Source organism: Coregonus clupeaformis, chromosome 12 (genome assembly GCF_020615455.1).
Source record: "Coregonus clupeaformis isolate EN_2021a chromosome 12, ASM2061545v1, whole genome shotgun sequence".
NCBI lineage: Eukaryota > Metazoa > Chordata > Actinopteri > Salmoniformes > Salmonidae > Coregonus > Coregonus clupeaformis.
Window position 1 is genome coordinate 47101011 of NC_059203.1, and position 18856 is coordinate 47119866.

Here is an 18856-nt window from a genome sequence, read left to right on the forward strand (position 1 = left end):
AACAGAGACTGATTGTTTATCCTAGAAATACAGTACAAGGAAGTGACTCCGCCTAATCGGAAGGTATAAATATATGCGTGTGAGAATTGTTGTTACGGATACAGGTATCCTGTGTCTTTTTGTGTTTTTCCTCTCCTTCTGCCCTAATCACAGGTGTCCTGTATGTTCCTGATTGGTGGTCGTTGGGGTGTCTGCTGATTGCTGAGGTGGACCAATCAGTGGACATTCCTCTGCATTGCACCATCTGTTTCTGGTTTTTCAATCACACATCCCATTGTTTTAAAGCCAGTCAGTTGTGTTTGTAGAGAGAGACTATTTTCGTATGTGAGTATGGATACTGTGGTGTTTTGTGTACTCACTCATTTGCTGGTTACTCTGTTTGGTAACTTTGTGAGAGACTATTTCCGTATGTGAGTATGGATACTGTGGTGTCCTGTGTACTCACTCATTTGCTGGTTACTCTGTTTGGTAACTTTGTTAGACTATTTTCCGTATGTGAGTATGGATACTGTGGTGTTTTGTGTATTCACTCATTTGCTGGTAACTCTGTTTGGTAACTTTGTGTTTCTGGGAAAAGGGGAATTTAAGCAAGTTGCCCTTGGGCATACATTACCCGTAGGAAGAAAACAGTCTAAAAACACTAGTTAGACCTGAGCGGACCACCCACTGTAATTTTTGTATGATTAGCAGTAGCTTAGCGGTTCTTGAGGCAGGCAAGATCAGTTTAGGGGTGTTATACACTATTGTTTCATTTCTTGGGTCCTGCTCAGCCCTTTTCCCCCAAACCTTTACCGTGTGTTCAAAAATAAACCTTTTATGTTTGACGGTAGTTTATGGTTGTCGTGTCGTTTTTGTTCTCACTGTTCCATGTCACGATTCTAATTTGCATGAATTATGTTACGGGTCTCTTGTCCATCCACCCTAGACGTTTAAAGCCACAGGGTTCGTAACAATTGTATGTTGTGCTTTGCAGCTGTAGCATCCAGTTTGGGTGTAATAAATGTAGTCTGAGCTTCCTTTGGTGTCCTGGATTTTGTACCAGAACTTAGAACCTAACACTATCAATGAACTTGCTGCACCTTTCTACTGGCAATTTGGCCCACTCTTCAGCAGCAAACTGCTCTAATTCTGCTGTCTCGCCATAGGTTTTGGATGTGATTCAGATCTGGACTCATCACTGGCCACTCCAGAACAGTCCAGTGTTTCTTCTTGAACCATGTTTTTTTTGTTGTCTTACTGGAAGACCCACTACCTTCAACAGAGAGACTGTTTTTGGACACTGGTTTGAGCATTGCACTCCAAAACACCTTTAAGCATTCAATGAAAAGAACACCCTCCCTACAATCAAAGATGGGGCAGATTTGATAATGCTGTGGGGTCGCTTTGCCGCCTCTGGTACTAGGGGCCTTGAACGTGCACAAGGCATCATGAAATCAGCAGATTATCAGGTGTTTTGTTCAACCAAGTGTCCAAAAACTGGGTCTCCATTGAAGATTGTGGGTCTTTCAGCAGGACAACGGCCTCAAACACACATCAAAAAGCACCCAGGAAGGGTTAGAAGATATGCTGGACTGTTCTGGAGTGGCCTACGAAAATACCAGACCTGAATCAAATCCAAAACCTATGGCGAGATCTGAAAACAGCAGTTTGTGGAGGGCACCCCTTAAATATTGAAGAATTAGAGCATTTTGCTGCTGAAAACGGGGCTAAATTGTTTGTACAAAGGACTTGAATATGCCCTGCAGAGGCTACATTTACAAAAATCTGATTATGTTCAGACTGTTCCTTTGTTCAAACCATGAGTGCATGCAGATAACACTCAACAAAATATTATCATTGTGACGAGTTCCATTCGTCATCTTTCTCAAGGTCACTTTGTTTACTCTGTATTCATTTACTTCCTGATCTAAACTCTAGCCACAAACACACACTGTATGTGGTCTACTCATCGTGTCTATGGCATCATTTGATTTGATAGAGTGAAGGCGCTCTCTCCAGCTCATTCAGAGTCACTAGTTATGGTACCTGTGAGAGAACAGCCCTACTTACATCAGCTCACTGTTCTTAGAGGACAGTGAAGCCAACAGCTCACACTACACCCATACCTGTGCCACATTTACCTGTATGAAATGGTGAGGCAAAATATCCCTTCCATTTTAATGGACAACTTATCCTGAGGTGAAGTTAAATGGTCTGCTCCAATATAGGTGAGTGAGAGGAGAACTATACTGTAGAGGAGAAGTAGTGAGATCTTGTCCTGGGGTCTAACTGACTGACATTAACAAAGGCTCTCGGTTGCTCTGCTCTGTTGCCAGGTCCACAGCTCCTCTGTAATAATGATGCAACTGGAATCAATCGGCCCTCAATTAGCACATATAATGGCGCATGAGGTAATGTCACGCTACAAGCATAACCTTTCCTCCAACAACGGCACCGATATCAAATAGCCGGCTAACCGCTGCTTCTTGCTTCAGACGTTCACTTTATACAATGGTTTCATTAAAAATAAATGAGTGGGCTGGCCCTTTTTTAGAAGGCATTCTCCAATCGCCAGGCATTCTCATGAACAGCAGACAGAGAGCCATTGAGTGAGGGATCAGCCCTGCATACAGCACAGTAAGGCCCTCCCCTGCAGTGAGGTTGTCTTGTGTTCAGACAGTGTGATCCATCACAAGGTTACTCTCAGCTTTTTATTCATCTAGTTGAAAAATGCCTCAGCATGAAAAGGGGAGGAACAAAGGGACTACATAGTCTCTGGCTTGCCAGGGAGGCTTTCACAACGCAGGGATTTGGCACATCTCAGCTGAAATATGCACCTTGACACAGAATGTACGCCAGCAAGCATTAGCTTCCACAGGCAATCTCTCATACTGTACATTCTGATATATTCTAGCTGCTCTCTAGTAATGAGTTCTGTTAAAACATTGTCTGCGCAAGCATTTCACATGCATATTGTCGAAGGACTCTGAGCCCCAACAAATAAATGCATTAAAACGACATGTTAATGTACATCAGTGTTTCTAAAAGAAAATCAAACAGGCATGTTGGTTTTACCAGTCTTTAATTGTATATTAAAACATATCTCATGATCCTCTAGCAACAAGCACACCAGTGTGTATTCGCACAATGATGGGTGCACAGCCACCAACATCCAGACACAATCATCATTATAATCATCATTAAAAGTGGTATTATAATCACCATCACCATTATGATCATCATCACCACCACCACCACCAGTTACCCACCACCACCCAACAATAATAATAATATTCTGCTTCGTATCCATATCACCGGACAGCAGTCTTGCTTTTAATAGACCCCACAGGGATCTGCATCATCCTGCACATACTCATCAGAACACACCAACAACGCATCCAACAAAGCAGGGCACTGCCCCAGTTCTTTAAAGTAGACAACACAGACAAGACGCACACAAACACAAGGATGCAAGACCAGGGACAGGCAGGGATATAGGGGGATCTTTTATCACTTCACCTCACAGACAAGAGGCCAGAACATACAGCGCCTTCAGAAAGTACTCACACCCCTCGACTTTTTCCAAATGTTACAGCCTGAATTTAAAATGTATTAAATTGAGATTTTTTGGTCACACAATAACCAATAATATGGAAGTGAAATTGTTTTTAGACATTTCTCCAAATTAATTACAAATGAAAAGCTGAAATGTCTTGAGTCAATAAGTATTCAACCGCTTTGTTATGGCAAGCGTAAAGTTCAGGAGTAGAAATTTTCTTAACAAGTCACATAAGTTAAATGGACTCACTCTGTGTGCAGTGTTAAACACAACTTTTTAAATAACTACCCCATATCTGTCCCCCAAACATACAAATATGTGTAAGGTCCCTCAATTGAGCAAAATTGATTCAAACACAGTTTCAACCACAAAGACCAGGGAGGTTTCCAATGCCTCGCAAAGAAGTGCACCTATTGATAGATGGGTAAAAAAAAAAAAAAGCAGTCATTTAATATCCCTTTGAGCATGGGGAAGTTATTAATGACTCTTTGGATGGTGTATCAATACACCCAGTCACTACAAAGATACAGGCGTCCTTCCTAACTCAGTTGCCGGAGAGGAAGGAAACTGCTCAGGGATTTCACCATGAGGACAATGGTGACTTTAAAACAGTTACAGAGTTGAATGGCTGTGATAGGAGAACACTGAGGATGGATCAACAACAATTACTCCACAATACTAACCTAATTGACAGAGTGAAAAGAGGGAAGTCTGTACAGAATAAAAAATATTCCAAAAGATGCATCCTGTTTGCACAAGGCACTAAAGTATTACTACAAAAAATGTGGCAAAGCAATTAACTTTTTGCAATGAATACAAAGTGTTATGTTTGGGGAAAATACAATACAACACATTACTGAGTACCACTCTCCATATTTTTAAGCATAGTGGTGGCTGCATCATGTTATGGGTATGCTTGTAATCGTTAAGGACTGAGGAGTTTTTCAGGAATAAAAAGAAACGGAATGTTGCGAAGTACAGGCAAAATCCTTGAGGAAAACCTGGCTCAATATGCTTTCCACCAGACACTGGGAGATTAATTCACCCTGCAGCAGGGCAACAACCTAAAACACAAGGCCAAATCTACACTGGAGTTGCTTACCAAGAAGACAGTGAATGTTCCTGAGTGCCGAGTTACAGTTTTGACTTAAATCTACTTGAAAATCTATGGCAAGACCTAAAATGGTTGTCTAGCAACGATCAACAACCAATTTGACAGAGCTTGAAGACTTTTGAAAAGAATAATGGAAAAATTTTGCACAATCCAGGTGTGGAAAGCTCTTAGAGACTTACCTAACAAGACTCACCGCTGTAATCACAGCCAAAGGTGCTCCTACAAAGTTGAGTGTGAATACTTATGTAAATGAGATATTTCGGTATTTCATTTTCATTACATTTGCAAAACAATTCTAAAAACATGATTTCACTTTGTCATTGTGGAGTATTGTGTGTGTATGGGTGAGATAAAAAAAAATCATCCATTTTTTTAAATTCAGGCTGTGTAACACAACAAAATGTGGAATAAGTCAATTGGTAGGAATACTTTCTGAAGGCACTGTACATATCCCAACATGCGCACACACTAACATACAGACAGTCCCTGGCTCTAGACTCTCTTCATGCTGGACTTTGCTAAGGGACAAGAGCTTCTTGTTACAGAATCTGAAGGACTTGTCTTCAACCAGGGGATCACAAGAGCTCTTGGGACATATGAAGCAGCGGAGCCAACACATAACTGGGCCTCAGAGAATATATATTGGTGTATTATGTTTACAATGGTCTTATGGAACTAAATGTAACATTGCCAACAAGATGTCAACAGTCCAGGCCAGTGCAGTATAATAATGTACTGTAATATCACTTTCCTTGGCCATTTTCATATCCTTAATGTTGTTATTAAACTACACTGAACAAAAATATAAATGCAACATGTAAAGTGTTGGTCCCATGTTTCATATAAATAAAATATCCCAGAAATGTTCTATATGCACAAAAAGCTTACTTATCTCAAATTTTGTGCACAAATTTGTTTACATCCCTGTTAGTGAGCATTTCTCCTTTGCCAAGATAATCCATCCACCTGACAGGTGTGGCATATTAAGAAGATTGTTAAACAGCATGATCATTACACCTTGTGCTGGGGACAATAAAAGGCCACTCTAAAATGTGCAGTTTTGTCACACAACATAATGCCACAGATGTCTCAAGTTTTGAGGGAGCGTGCAATTGGCATGCTGACTGCAGGAGCTGTTGCCAGAGAATTGAGTGTTCCTTTCTCTACCATAAGCCGTTTTAGAGAATTTGGCAGTACGTCCAACCGGCCTCACAACCGTACACCACGTGTATGGCGTTGTGTGGGCGAGCGGTTTGCTGATATCAACGTTGTGAACATGATGGCGGTGGGGTTATGGTATGGGCAGGCATAAGCTACGGACGACGAACACAATTGCATTTTATCGATGGCAATTTGAATGCACAAAAATACCATGACGAGATCCTGAGGTCCATAATGAGGCCCATTTCTGTTAAGGTATCTGTGACCAACCGATGCATATTTGTATTCCCAGTCATGTGAAATCCATAGATTAGGGCCTAATGAATTTGACTGATTTCCTCATATGAACTGTAACTCAGTAAAATCAATGAAATAGTTGCATGTTGCGTTTATATTTTTGTTCAGTATATTTAGACTGACCATATTATTTTCTTTAAAACAAAGAAAACGTTTGGTGTCCATAGCATTTACTATCTTCAACATATTTGAAGAAAAAAAAACTGACAGAATGCTTAAAAACCTTCCAGAGCTCATTAATTGCAGCACCATGCTGCTCGAGTCGTAAGTGGTCTCTGCCCCATAGGCCAACTGTAATTTAGCAGATGTCAAGATTCATTTATTCGGATTAACCTCTGACACCTACGTTGCGATGATGAGACATCATGGGAGGGAGGAGGCAGGGAGATGGAATCAGGAATGTACGCGTGCTAACCAGAGGTTTCTGTGTCAAAGTTTTAATGAGGTTTCAGAAAACAGCATGGCACTTCTACTGCAGCAACAAAAGTTGTTAATGATATTATTGATGCCATGGACAAGAAACAGCACTGTCTCCCTTTTCATCGAGCTGTCGAAGGCATTCGACACCATTGATCATGACATGTTGCAAAGACTTGGATAGGAGATAGGATTATCTGATCAGGCAGTCTCATGGTTCAAAAGGTAACTGTCAGATAGAACTCAGTGAGTCCAGTTTGATGGCAAGTCATCTGATATGTTAACCGTCCAGAAGGTGGCGCCACATGGAGCTGTTCTTGGACCACTGTTGTTTACTATCTATATTAATAATGTTGGTAGAAATTTGTCAAATGCTAGTTTTCATTTTTATGTTGATGACAGTTGTTTATTTTTGTGCAGTAACACTGAATAAGGCCTTTGAAGAGCTGCAGTCTGCCTTTACTATTGTCCAGACTCAGCTCTGTCAGCTGAAGTTGCTTTTAAATGCTGAAAAGACAAAATCTAAGTTGAAACCTCAGACTCGTCCACGTATAGTCACTACACAGGACAAGCAAATAGAAAGAGTATAAACTTACAAGTACTTGGGTTTCTTGATAGATGAGTGACACCTTTAAACCCCACATCGAAGGTCTTGTGAAAAAGCTTAGGCTCAAGTTGGGTTTATATTTTTGTAATAAGTCATGTTTTTCTTTTGACACGAGAAAGAGGCTATTTTCCGCTACTTTCGTGCCTGTAATTAATGATGGTGATATTTTGTACATGTATGCCCCTGTTGCGTCATTACGTATGCGGGACCCTGTGTACCATGGGGTGCTGAGTGTTGTTACGAACTCCAAAGCCCTCACTCATCACTGTAACCTCTATATGAGAGTGGGCTGGCCTTCCTTAGCTCTTCTTTTATTTTGATTTTGTATTTAACCCTTATTTTACCAAGGGTTAAATCATTGGTACATTTTTATTTAAAAGACCATATTGAGACAGCTACCATTTTGTTTTGACCAATGTTTTGACCCCTAGTTGCACCACACTTTCCCAAACCATCTTGTTGTTCAATGTGTAAATTGATGTTTTTTAAACTGTAGTGCTTTTTGTTTTATGTTGTAAATGTGTCTGCAACTTTGTGTGCTGCTATTTTGGCCAGGTCTCTCTTGTAAAAGAGATTGTTAATCTCAATGAGACTAACCTGCTAAAATAAAGGTAACAAAATATGTGAAAACATAGGTACATGACAGGTAGAGTAGAGCTCTCATGCTGGAGTGGAAGAACCCAACAGAAACCACCCGGTGGGGAGAGGAGAGAGGCCAGGCGCGAAACACGCAACATGTCCTCACTCTCATAGCAGCACATTCTCAGACCCACCTCTCCAAGCACCCCAACATCGCTCACAGGAGGTAGGTGTGCTGAGAGAGGGAACAGAGAGGGAGAGGTGTAGGGAAACGAGGGAAGGGTGAGGACGGCAAACACCACTAGTGACCATGCACAGAGTGACCATCACTAGAGCACACGGACCATGAGGCTGCCATTACAAATCATGAGTATCAGCCATGTCCAGCACTTGGACTGACTGACACTGTCGACGATGGAAAACTGGACGTGTGACCTGAGGGACAGGAATCAAGAGCTGCAACATCATTTCCATCAGTAAAGGGTACAGGTACACAGAAGGACATGGAACAGCACTCACTGCCATGACGACAGGCTTTCACTCACAAGCTCACAACTGCTAACTGTGCCAAAGGAAAAGGAGCAGAGTGTTGTCAGACACATTCCACAAACAAGCCAAAAGAAAGAAAGGTGACCACCAGTGTCAAATGTCTGGCTGCTGAGAGAGACAGACGGAGCAGCCGTCTGGAGCCTTGTAAGGAGAGCAGAGCCCTTGGGCCTGTGCAAGGTGGGCCTCAGACAGTCACAGTACAGAGATACCACTACTAAACCACGGTGGGATGACATCTATGCAGACAGAGTAAAGCCCAGAGGGGCTTGGGGGTCTCTCTCTCCTTACACCACTGTAGAAGCTGACCAGGGCTCCAGTTGAAACCATGATGCCGCAGCAATGTCCACATAGTCCCTCCCTGGTGAGATCAATGAGGAGCCACACCGACAGGCAAGGAAAAACAGCGACCCGGACAGGACACCAGCCCGGAAGAAATCCACATTTCATAGTCATACCCCTGTTTTTTTTTCTAAAAATTTTAAAACAAGCTGTCTTTAGGATCTTAGTTATATCATCGTTGGTACCCTATCCTCAGGGAGGGTTGAGGTGTGTGATCTGATCTGTAGAGTGACCCTGTGTGTGGTTCTTATAGACGCACAGTGTTGATTCTTAGCGGCTGGACGTTCTTGCCGTTGGCGTGGCTCTGCCCGGGGCTGAAGTAGGGGCAGAGCTTGGCCGGGAACGTCTTCTCCCGGTAGGTGTACAGCCAGGACATGTCGTCAGCATTGTAGAACACCAGCAGGCCCTTGGGGTAGTCCAGGTACACGCCCACCTTCTCCAGCTTGCTCTTGACGTTGAGGCGGGTCCAGGGCTCGGTGCAGGCGCTGTACTGGTTGCCGTCGTGCATGACGATGCAGTAGAAGCCGCGGCTGGGTTGGATCTGGATGCTGCCCTTGCGGCTGACCGTCTCGTTGGCCACGCCGATCATCCACTGGGTCTTCTCCGACACCATCACCTCCCAGTAATGCACCCCCGAGCCAAAGCCCTCGGCCCCCAGCACAGACACCTCGACGTCGAAGCGCCGCGGGGAGTCCTGCAGGGGCTGGGGGTGCAGGTTACCATAGGCTACAATGGTGCAGTCATCTGATAGGATGAGTCTATGGTGGGCTGTGATGGGGTCTAAGGTCAAAGCTGCTGGCACTACAGAGAGAGAGAGAGAGAAGGGACATATTAAGCATGGAGACAGTTCGAAAACACACCAGAGACGACCAGACAGGGCTAGCCCAGATAAAGCCAGTTATCTGTATCCTGTCTAAGGACATATTCTTGCCATACTGTTTACCAAAAGAGAGAAACATAAATATGATATGAGGACGCTCCCTTTCTCAGACAGACACTAGCGCCAGAACTGTGATGTCATTCATTGCACTCCATTTGTCACCATCATCGCTGTACTGTCTGAGTTTTATGCTGAGGCAGTGAAAATGTCCTGGCATCCCATTTCAGCCAGTCACTGAACTGGAGAGGGGATCTGAAGGCAAGTGCATACAAATTGATTTTCAAAATGTTATCTTTAAAAGTGATTCATCAGACGGTTGGGAGAGGACAAAGGACATTCTGTTTGGAAAGAGGAGCCGAGTCACTGGCACAGTCTCTGTCTGCAGTGGTCAGTCAGTGTAGGTTTACTGACTTTGGCTGGTGTTTCTGCTCTACCAATCATATGAGCTGGTGCAGCTGAAGGACCCAATCAGGAGGAGAATAAGGGACTGTCTTGGTATTGGGATTTGGGATGACTGATGGGGTAGCCTGATAATCCACTCTTGTAATACACCCTATTGCCCAACTGTAGCGTATATCTATCATGAAGAGTATTTACATTAGCCATGTTTGGGACTGTTGGTTCATACACTTTGACTTTATGCTACAAAGGGAAACAGCTGATAGAGTATGCATTCAAAGTACCTTGGCCTCCACTATTTGATATTGTACTCTGCAACAATGTCATGCAAAGCTATGGAAATAGAGCTGGGAGGAGCATGTCTCTACAGCTCTGTGTTGGCTTGGCAGGGCTGGAGGCAGCTAGCTACATGTCGTTCTGTGGGTTAACTGTGGGTTAACTGTGGGTTAGGGAGGGAGTGTGGTTGTAGCACTCCACCCCTGCCTGCTCCACCACTAAATAGCACTAGGTTCTGTATTTTAAGGGGGTTCTGTCATTATGGGAAAATGAGCCAGGAGAACAATAGCGGTTTGTTCTCCTCACTCACTCCCATACATAGAGCTGGTTTAACATTGAACAGAACAGAGAAAGGAATTTGCCAAATCTCCCCCTTGTTCCTCAGTGTTTATATCTCACAGTATAAACAGGAGGCCTTGCCACTAGCCAGCAGGCAGGACAATGTCTTCACCACGCAATGACATAGCCAGGCAGTGTTTCAATCAATTCATGAAAATGTCATAATATCTCTTGCACACATACAAACACATGCATTCATACACTCAAGTCATGAACACATATGCCATTTTCTAGTTGGGAAAATGGATGAAAAAGGGCACTGGGTTTGAGAGAAGAGGAGGGGTAGACTACTATTAATCCCCTAAACTAGCATCTGCAGAGAGAGAGGGATGATGGGAGAAAAGGCTTTGTGCTGTCACTGTGGCAGCTAGTGGTGATGGATCTGAACCAATTGTTCCATTTGGCACGCAGTCAAGGGAGGTCAAGAAACCACCCTGCCTTATCCCCAGCTACAGGAGGCAAAACTGAGATAATGGACTGAAGGAGTGAACTATTCCCTAGTGCATTATTTTAAAGAACCTTCTCTGAGAGTGAGTGATGGCTGTGGGCTCAGGGAGAAGAGGAGGGAAAATAAGAGAGATCTTCATCAGCTTTCCTAACAATGAAGGGCATCTCAACCCTCCAGCCACCATCTTCTCACAAAGCTCACAAACATCCCAGATATTTAATGCAGGATTAGCTCACACTGTGGGAGTTTTTTTTTCTAAGGTTACCATTATTTACAAGGCATCAATCAAAGCCCAATTTACACCTAAATCTATGTCATTTAGCAGACACTCTTATCCAGAGCGATCTTACCGGAGCAATTAGGGTTAAGTGCCTTGCTTAAGAGCACCCTTTGGAGTAAAAATCCATGGTGAAAGACAATGATTTGTTTCATTACTGAATGATGTGCTGAGGTATATGGGTGCATCTAACAGTTCATAAGAGGCTCCTGCTGAAGCCCATGCTGTTACACAGTTGAATTGTGTGAGGGTTAACATAGGTGGTGCATACCTGGTGAAATATCCTGAAATAGAGACTTCCATATTGTGTACTGCAGGGGCCCCATGTACTTGGAGGTCGGGAAATCTTCATATGTTAGATTGGTCTCATGTATCTTTCCTTTTATCCTGTGGGTGGAGAAGGACGATCAATGTCAATGCCATTGTCAATTATCGATCTACTTTTACATTCACTTCTCTCTCTCTCTCTGAGATGTCTCTAGTAATTGCTCTATTTTCTCTGTTTGTTGTTGATAAAAGCATCTGTCAGACTCTGGATGCCCACGTAATATTCTACAGCAGTGTAGATTGATATGGATGATGGAGGGGGTCAGCTGTGATGCTATTACAGTATCCACCCCCACATTAGTCATTCTCATTCCTCCCACATGTATCCTTTGGTTCAGGCAGGAAGAGGTGGTGGTTTTAATTTTAACCCCCCTCTCAACCCTGCCTGGGAACCATAGGGCTGCACAGCTGTACACTGAAAATCCTGAGGAACATTGAAACATTTAAATAGAAAATTATGCAAAGCTAACCATTCACCTGCTGTGAGTCTATGTGAGAGTTCGCCTGAGGAGAAACCACAACCTTGTCAAGCCTGTTCTCACATTTTCCAAGGGTTTCTGCCAGTACTACACTTCCTGGCATCTTTGTAACTTTGTGAGAAGGCAAACCTGTATATCAGTTCATTCTTCACTCATTCCTGTCAATGCCCTCTGGACCGGTTGTTAGAAAGCATTCTGAGGCAACAACTTCCTTAGTCCACCTTATCAATCCCTTCTAAGATCTTAAATACTTTAACTTAAACCCCCGAGCACCCGCTTTAAAATAATGAGTCTGGTATATCTGCCCTAATAAGTCATCTGTCAGAGACCTGGGATAAGCCTTGTTGCTTAACTCTACACTTTCTCTCCAAGCTATCAGTATCAGTATCGCTATCAGTATCCTGACGATGAGCAGAATGGGTTACATTCATTACATTCAGGGGATGGTCTTAAGTTGGGAGGGTAACATAACATAACATAACCTCAGACAGCGTACTATCTTACAAAAGTTTAGGACTGTGGCTTTTTGGAAGAAGAGCTGATCCAAGGTCAGTCAGACAGTAAGCAGAGCACCTCTCGGAGGTGAGGGCCACGCCCTCCAGGAAGTCGTGGCGTCCCGTCTCGTTGAGACGCTCCTGCAGGATGCCGACGCCCTCCTTGACGTCACGCAGCTGCTGGCTGAAGCGCTGGATCTTGTGCTCGATGTCGGAGAGCGTGCGCGCCGTGTCCGTCTCCAGCTCCTCCAGCATGGCCTTCTGGCGCTCTCGCAGGAACCGCTGCAGACGTTCAAATGCCTCGCCGATGGTCGCACGCAGGCCCTTGGCCGACGACTGGAATGAGAGCGAGAGAGAGATAACAGAGAGATGAGAGGTTGTTTATTTAGGATGTGAAGGTTGTGCGCCAAGCATTAAACACATCAATAGAAAACGTGTATCTAATCAAGTGCCTCTCTGTCACTCTTAGTTGGATGAAAGTCAGCCACCCTTATAAACCTTCTATCACCTAGCCTAACGATTATGTAAATGTGAACTCATTGATTTAATAAAATCTGGCTAACATAGTCAAAGGCCGGGCTTCTAAGGACATCAAAACCTCATCTGCTGTTATAGATCATCCAACACTCAGTAACTCAATTCAAAATGTGCGATCATAAGAACAGCCTATGCAGATAGCATTTGGAGTTAAACAGGGCAAAGCTCAGTGGGAGGTTGGGACAGTGGAAGAGTGTGCTGTTTCAATGGTGGCGCTGCTTGTGAGATGGAGAGCATGTTTTAAGAGGCTGATGCTGTGGGGTCGACTGGGGGTTGACTAGCTGTGTGTTTAAGGCAACATTTACAAGGCCTGCGGATAGTCAGATAAACGGATGCTATTATAGAGAGAGCAGGGCTGTTGATGAGGGGAAAAGGAGCAGAAGCTGAGGAGAGGAGAGAGTTGGGTGAATATATTTATAGTGTAGCGGAAATTAATCACCTCCAATGCTAACAGCAGTAGCAGCATAGACACAGAACAAAGAGAGGAGATCTATATGCTCAGTCCAGTAACAACTGGAGAGGGAGCAGCTTCTCACTCAGGGCTTCTGTCTGTACAAAGGAAACATTATCTTTGTCGGACATTCTAAGCTCTGTTGTAGTTAGGGTTGCAAAGCTGCCGGTAATTTACCAAAGTTACCAGAATCTTCAGTAATTTTGGTAATTAACTGAAAATCTATGTCATTCTATCGTAACTTTGGTAATATATTTACATTTTAGTCATTTAGCAGATGCTCTTATCCAGAGCGACTTACAGGAGCAATTAGGGTTAAGTGCCTTGCTCAAGGGCACCGACAGATTTTTCACCTGGTCGGCTCGGGGATTAGAACCAGCGACTTTTCGGTTACTGGCACAATGCTCTTAACCACTAAGCTACCTGCCGCCCCGCTACCTGAATAATACTTTTTTTAAAGTATAGTATATAGTATTCTTTTTTTTTTATTGTGATCAACATTTTATTTTTATTTCACATTATACAGTACACAACGCAGGATCACGTTACAAATATTAGCCGATATAGTATTCATTTTGTTATATCTGTGTCTGTATTGTCCATGAGTTTCTAATAGATAGACCATAAGGTTCAAGAGAAAATTGCCTAATTAATGAAAAAAGCATCTAAATCAACAATGGCATTATTTTTTTATTACCTCTGCAACTCATCCAACTATTGACTTTTCTCACAACTACCACCAGTTTGACGCCAAAACATTGACATAGTAAAATAAATGTGTGTAATTTAAAAAAATGAAAATAAAATATATTTCATGCTGAAACCCTCATATTTCAGTCCTTGACTAATAATGTTCTATACTATGTATTGGACCCCAGGAAGAATAGCTGATGCTTTTGCAGCTAATGGAGATCCTAATAAATACCAAAATACAAAATATTAAACACCAATGGTATTCACTAAATTGATGGTTTATATTTAGGATAATGCTTTACAGCTGTCATCAATTTTTTAAATTATAAAATCATCTTATTTAATTATTTCTATGGCCACACAGAGGGCCATATATAAATACAGACACCTGTGATCATCTGAAGTACCATAGAAGGCTACTAGATGTCTTGTGATAAATTACATAAAATCCTTGAAAGACACCAAAGTTCTGGTAGTTTACTGGTAAACTAGTTCTAGTAGTCTCTGGGTCGTTCCACAAAGAGAGTGCCTTTTGCGTCCCTTTGATATTTTAAGTAGAAATTGTGCACCAATATTGATTTTTTAAAATTATATATATTAAATGAAAATTATGCACTTTGACTGTGCACCCTTTGTGACTGACTTAACCACATTTCTCCAAGTTTTCACCATCACTAGCTAGGTTTCCATCCAATTGGCGACAGATTTTCATGTGAATATTCAAAAATCTGCATTAAGAAAATATGCACATTTTCCAGAGTTGTAGTGGGAGGACCACACACCATATCATCGCGTGACTCCAAGTTTACTTCGATATGATGGTTATCATATAAATATATGCGCTTAAAGGCATTTCCACCACCATCTATCACATTATTAACTTTACAGACACAAAAAAATCCCAAAGTCGAACGAACAAATTATCTGTCGGCATTTAAAAAATTGTACAGAAAATTACTGTTTCCATCAGAGCTGTAGTGATTGATTTTTATTTTTATACGGTATGACTCTGGATGGAAATGTGGTAAATGTAAATCCCTAGTTATTTTATTGCTTTGACAAAGTAACTTCTGAAGATTATTATTTATTTAATGTGATTAGTGATTCATCATTTTAAGGTCAATCTTGTTATGTGAAGTAAACTCATTTTAATATGGTAAAACAATTCATTTTTAAATATATTTTTCAAAAGAAACATTGAATATCTAACAGTCACATCATAGTGTAAAACCAGCTGGGTCTACTCTTTTTGACCATTTTCTTGTGTTTTGTGGTGGAAAACAGAGTGGGTCGAGCATAACACGTCAACCCTGTTACCCACAGATAGACAGGCTAGAAATGTTTAAACATTAGATTTTTTATTTTTTTAAGGTTGCATTCAATTGCCCCTCTCTGTTGCACACAACAAGCTTCCATTCCCCTTATCACAAGAGGATGTATAGCTGATTTAAGATGAAATCCTCAACCCTGTTACTATATTTGGCACTTAATAGGCACTTACAATAGTCTTTTTTATATAACCTTGAGATGAGAAAACTAGTTTTTTTTTTATGCTGAACATGTGCTCTTTTTGACAGAATGTTAAAATGAAGTGAACTAAAACTACACTACCCAAAAGGTACTCAATTGGTGGAATGACTCCTCTACTCCTCTCCATCACAGTTGGAGTTCGGATGGAGTTCGGATGAGCAGGGGCAGCAGCATTATAATCTGGGTTTTATAACTACTGCCTGCGATCGATCAATCCATCCATCTCCATCCAGCAGCAAGCCTGTTCCAGTAGGAACCTAGAAGCAGGCAGATATTATCTCTGTGCTGCTGGGAGCTTTCAGCCTATTAATATAATTTATCTCTAGTACAGAGCAGGGCAGGAGTGGGGTGTGTTTACGTTGGGCTGTGGGCTGCTCTCCTCCACCTGGTGACAAAGAGAGGAGGACAGTACTGATGAGGCCTGCAGCAGTGGAACACCGATGTGCCATGTCCCTGCAGGGTGTTATGGCTATGGCAGGGTGAATATTTAAAAGCCCATATTAAGCCTACAGGGAGAGGAGGCTGGGTCTCAGAGCAGCAGCATGTGCTTATCAGGCGAACCCCCACGGGCCTGGGAATCAGACGTCGTCTGCTCTTCAGACGGGGAAGGGGACGTCCCTAAACACATGGTCCCAGGGCTGGAACTAAACTAGAGCACCATAACCAATATAAACCAATTAACTGACAAACAGCAGTGTTAAGGGACATTAAAGAGTCACACCAAAAACAACGGTAATGGCAGCCTCACACCACCCTGCTCAAAGTTTCCCGTTTCAGCACCTTCATGTTGCCGGTGAGAGAGGAGAGAGGGGTAGAGAGGATTATGGGTGTTTTGAGTGTTTGATCCTACTAATCAATTCTCCTTTGGTTTCTGTGTGAGGTCAAGCAGGAAGGCCAGAATAGCAATTCATTGTCATTAACCTAAATGCATCTGTGAGACAGAGAGATCGATTTATGGCCCTCTTCCAGGCAACGCACATCACTTCGGACAAATGAACGCAAACCTAATGAGATGGGCTGATTTACAATGGAGACCTCCAGCTGGCAGTCAGCTGGAGTTGATGGCAGTGGAAGCAGGCAGGTCTGCCTCTCTTGGCCAAAGCCAGGGTAAAGTAAAGTCATGCATTGCAGAACTCAAGCAGACAGGACAAAACAGGACAGGAAGACGGGAGGGCACTGGCTTGGCTGGCATGCCAGTGGACAGCCAGCATGTAAACAGCAGGAAGAACGATGCATCCCAAATGACAAATACCGCTGACGGCACAAACCCTATCTGTCAGAGAGCCCTCCCTCTCCGACAGCTACAGCTCAAAGACGCTTAAGGGGGAGAGATGAGACAGAATGAAAAGGAGAGGAGAAGCTGTTGTATCGACTGGATGCGCTGGCTCTGCTGGTTAAAACAAGGTGTCGAGATTAAAGAGATGCTCAATGAACCAATTTGCTGTTTGGATTCTCACTGTCAGTTGTAGGAGAAACGGAGGTAGAGAGAAAGATAGAATGAGAGAGACAGGACACACTGGTGATTTACCTTGGTATCTAATAGGTCAAAAGGCTCTCTATACTTTGGTCTAAGTGGATTTGTGTGCTTGGTGTGTGTTACCTCGGTCTCAGTGAGTAGAGAAGTGTGTGTTACCTCGGTCTCAGTGAGTAGAGAAGTGTGTGTTACCTCTGTCTCAGTGAGTAGAGAAGTGTGTGTTACCTCGGTCTCAGTGAGTAGAGAAGTGTGTGTTACCTCGGTCTCAGTGAGTAGAGAAGTGTGTGTTACCTCGGTCTCAGTGAGTAGAGAAGTGTGTGTTACCTCGGTCTCAGTGAGTAGAGAAGTGTGTGTTACCTCGGTCTCAGTGAGTAGAGAAGTGTGTGTTACCTCGGTCTCAGTGAGTAGAGAAGTGTGTGTTACCTCGGTCTCAGTGAGTAGAGAAGTGTGTGTTACCTCGGTCTCAGTGAGTAGAGAAGTGTGTGTTACCTCGGTCTCAGTGAGTAGAGAAGTGTGTGTTACCTCGGTCTCAGTGAGTAGAGAAGTGTGTGTTACCTCGGTCTCAGTGAGTAGAGAAGTGTGTGTTACCTCGGTCTCAGTGAGTAGAGAAGTGTGTGTTACCTCGGTCTCAGTGAGTAGAGAAGTGTGTGTTACCTCGGTCTCAGTGAGTAGAGAAGTGTGTGTTACCTCGGTCTCAGTGAGTAGAGATGTGTGTGTTACCTCGGTCTCAGTGAGTAGAGATGTGTGTGTTACCTCGGTCTCAGTGAGTAGAGAAGTGTGTGTTACCTCGGTCTAAGTGAGTAGAGAAGTGTGTGTTATCTCGGTCTCAGTGAGTAGAGAAGTGTGTGTTACCTCGGTCTCAGTGAGTAGAGAAGTGTGTGTTACCTCGGTCTCAGTGAGTAGAGAAGTGTGTGTTACCTCGGTCTCAGTGAGTAGAGAAGTGTGTGTTACCTCAGTCTCAGTGAGTAGAGAAGTGTGTGTTACCTCGGTCTCAGTGAGTAGAGAAGTGTATGTTACCTTGGTCTCAGTGAGTAATAGTATGTGGGCTGTGTTACCTTGGTCTCAGTGAGTAGAGAAGTGTGTGTTACCTTGGTCTCAGTGAGTAATAGTATGTGGGCTGTGTTACCTTGGTCTCAGTGAGTAGAGAAGTGTGTGTTACCTTGGTCTCAGTGAGTAATAGTATGTGGGCTGTGTTACCTTGGTCTCAGTGAGTAGAGAAGTGTGTGTTACCTTGGTCTCAGTGAGTAATAGTATGTGGGCTGTGTTACCTTGGTCTCAGTGAGTAGAGAAGTATGTGTTACCTTGGTCTCAGTGAGTAATAGTATGTGGGCTGTGTTACCTTGGTCTCAGTGAGTAGAGAAGTGTGTGTTACCTTGGTCTCAGTGAGTAATAGTATGTGGGTTGTGTTACCTTGGTCTCAGTGAGTAATAGTATGTGGGCTGTGTTACCTTGGTCTCAGTGAGTAGAGAAGTGTGTGTTACCTTGGTCTCAGTGAGTAATAGTATGTGGGCTGTGTTACCTTGGTCTCAGTGAGTAGAGAAGTGTGTGTTACCTTGGTCTCAGTGAGTAATAGTATGTGGGTTGTGTTACCTTGGTCTCAGTGAGTAATAGTATGTGGGCTGTGTTACCTTGGTCTCAGTGAGTAGAGAAG

The 18856-nt window shown here is 43.1% G+C and overlaps 1 protein-coding gene across 2 annotated transcripts in view; it reads right to left on the bottom strand.

The window, feature by feature from the left end:
• Positions 1–6179: 6179 nt before the first annotated feature.
• LOC121578432 (E3 ubiquitin-protein ligase TRIM62-like) overlaps positions 6180–18856 on the bottom strand; it is a 55164-nt gene continuing 42487 nt past the window's right edge. The window contains exons 4-6 of one of the 2 annotated variants that reach the window (XM_041892810.2): positions 12600–12856; positions 11492–11607; positions 6180–9402 (exon numbers count right to left, since the gene is read on the bottom strand). In XM_041892810.2, the coding sequence (XP_041748744.1) occupies positions 8849–9402; positions 11492–11607; positions 12600–12856 (927 nt within the window). In that variant the 3' untranslated portion in view covers positions 6180–8848. Of the gene's footprint in view, positions 9403–11491; positions 11608–12530; positions 12857–18856 lie in introns of both variants that reach the window. The other variant, XM_045223899.1, reaches the window with a different exon arrangement.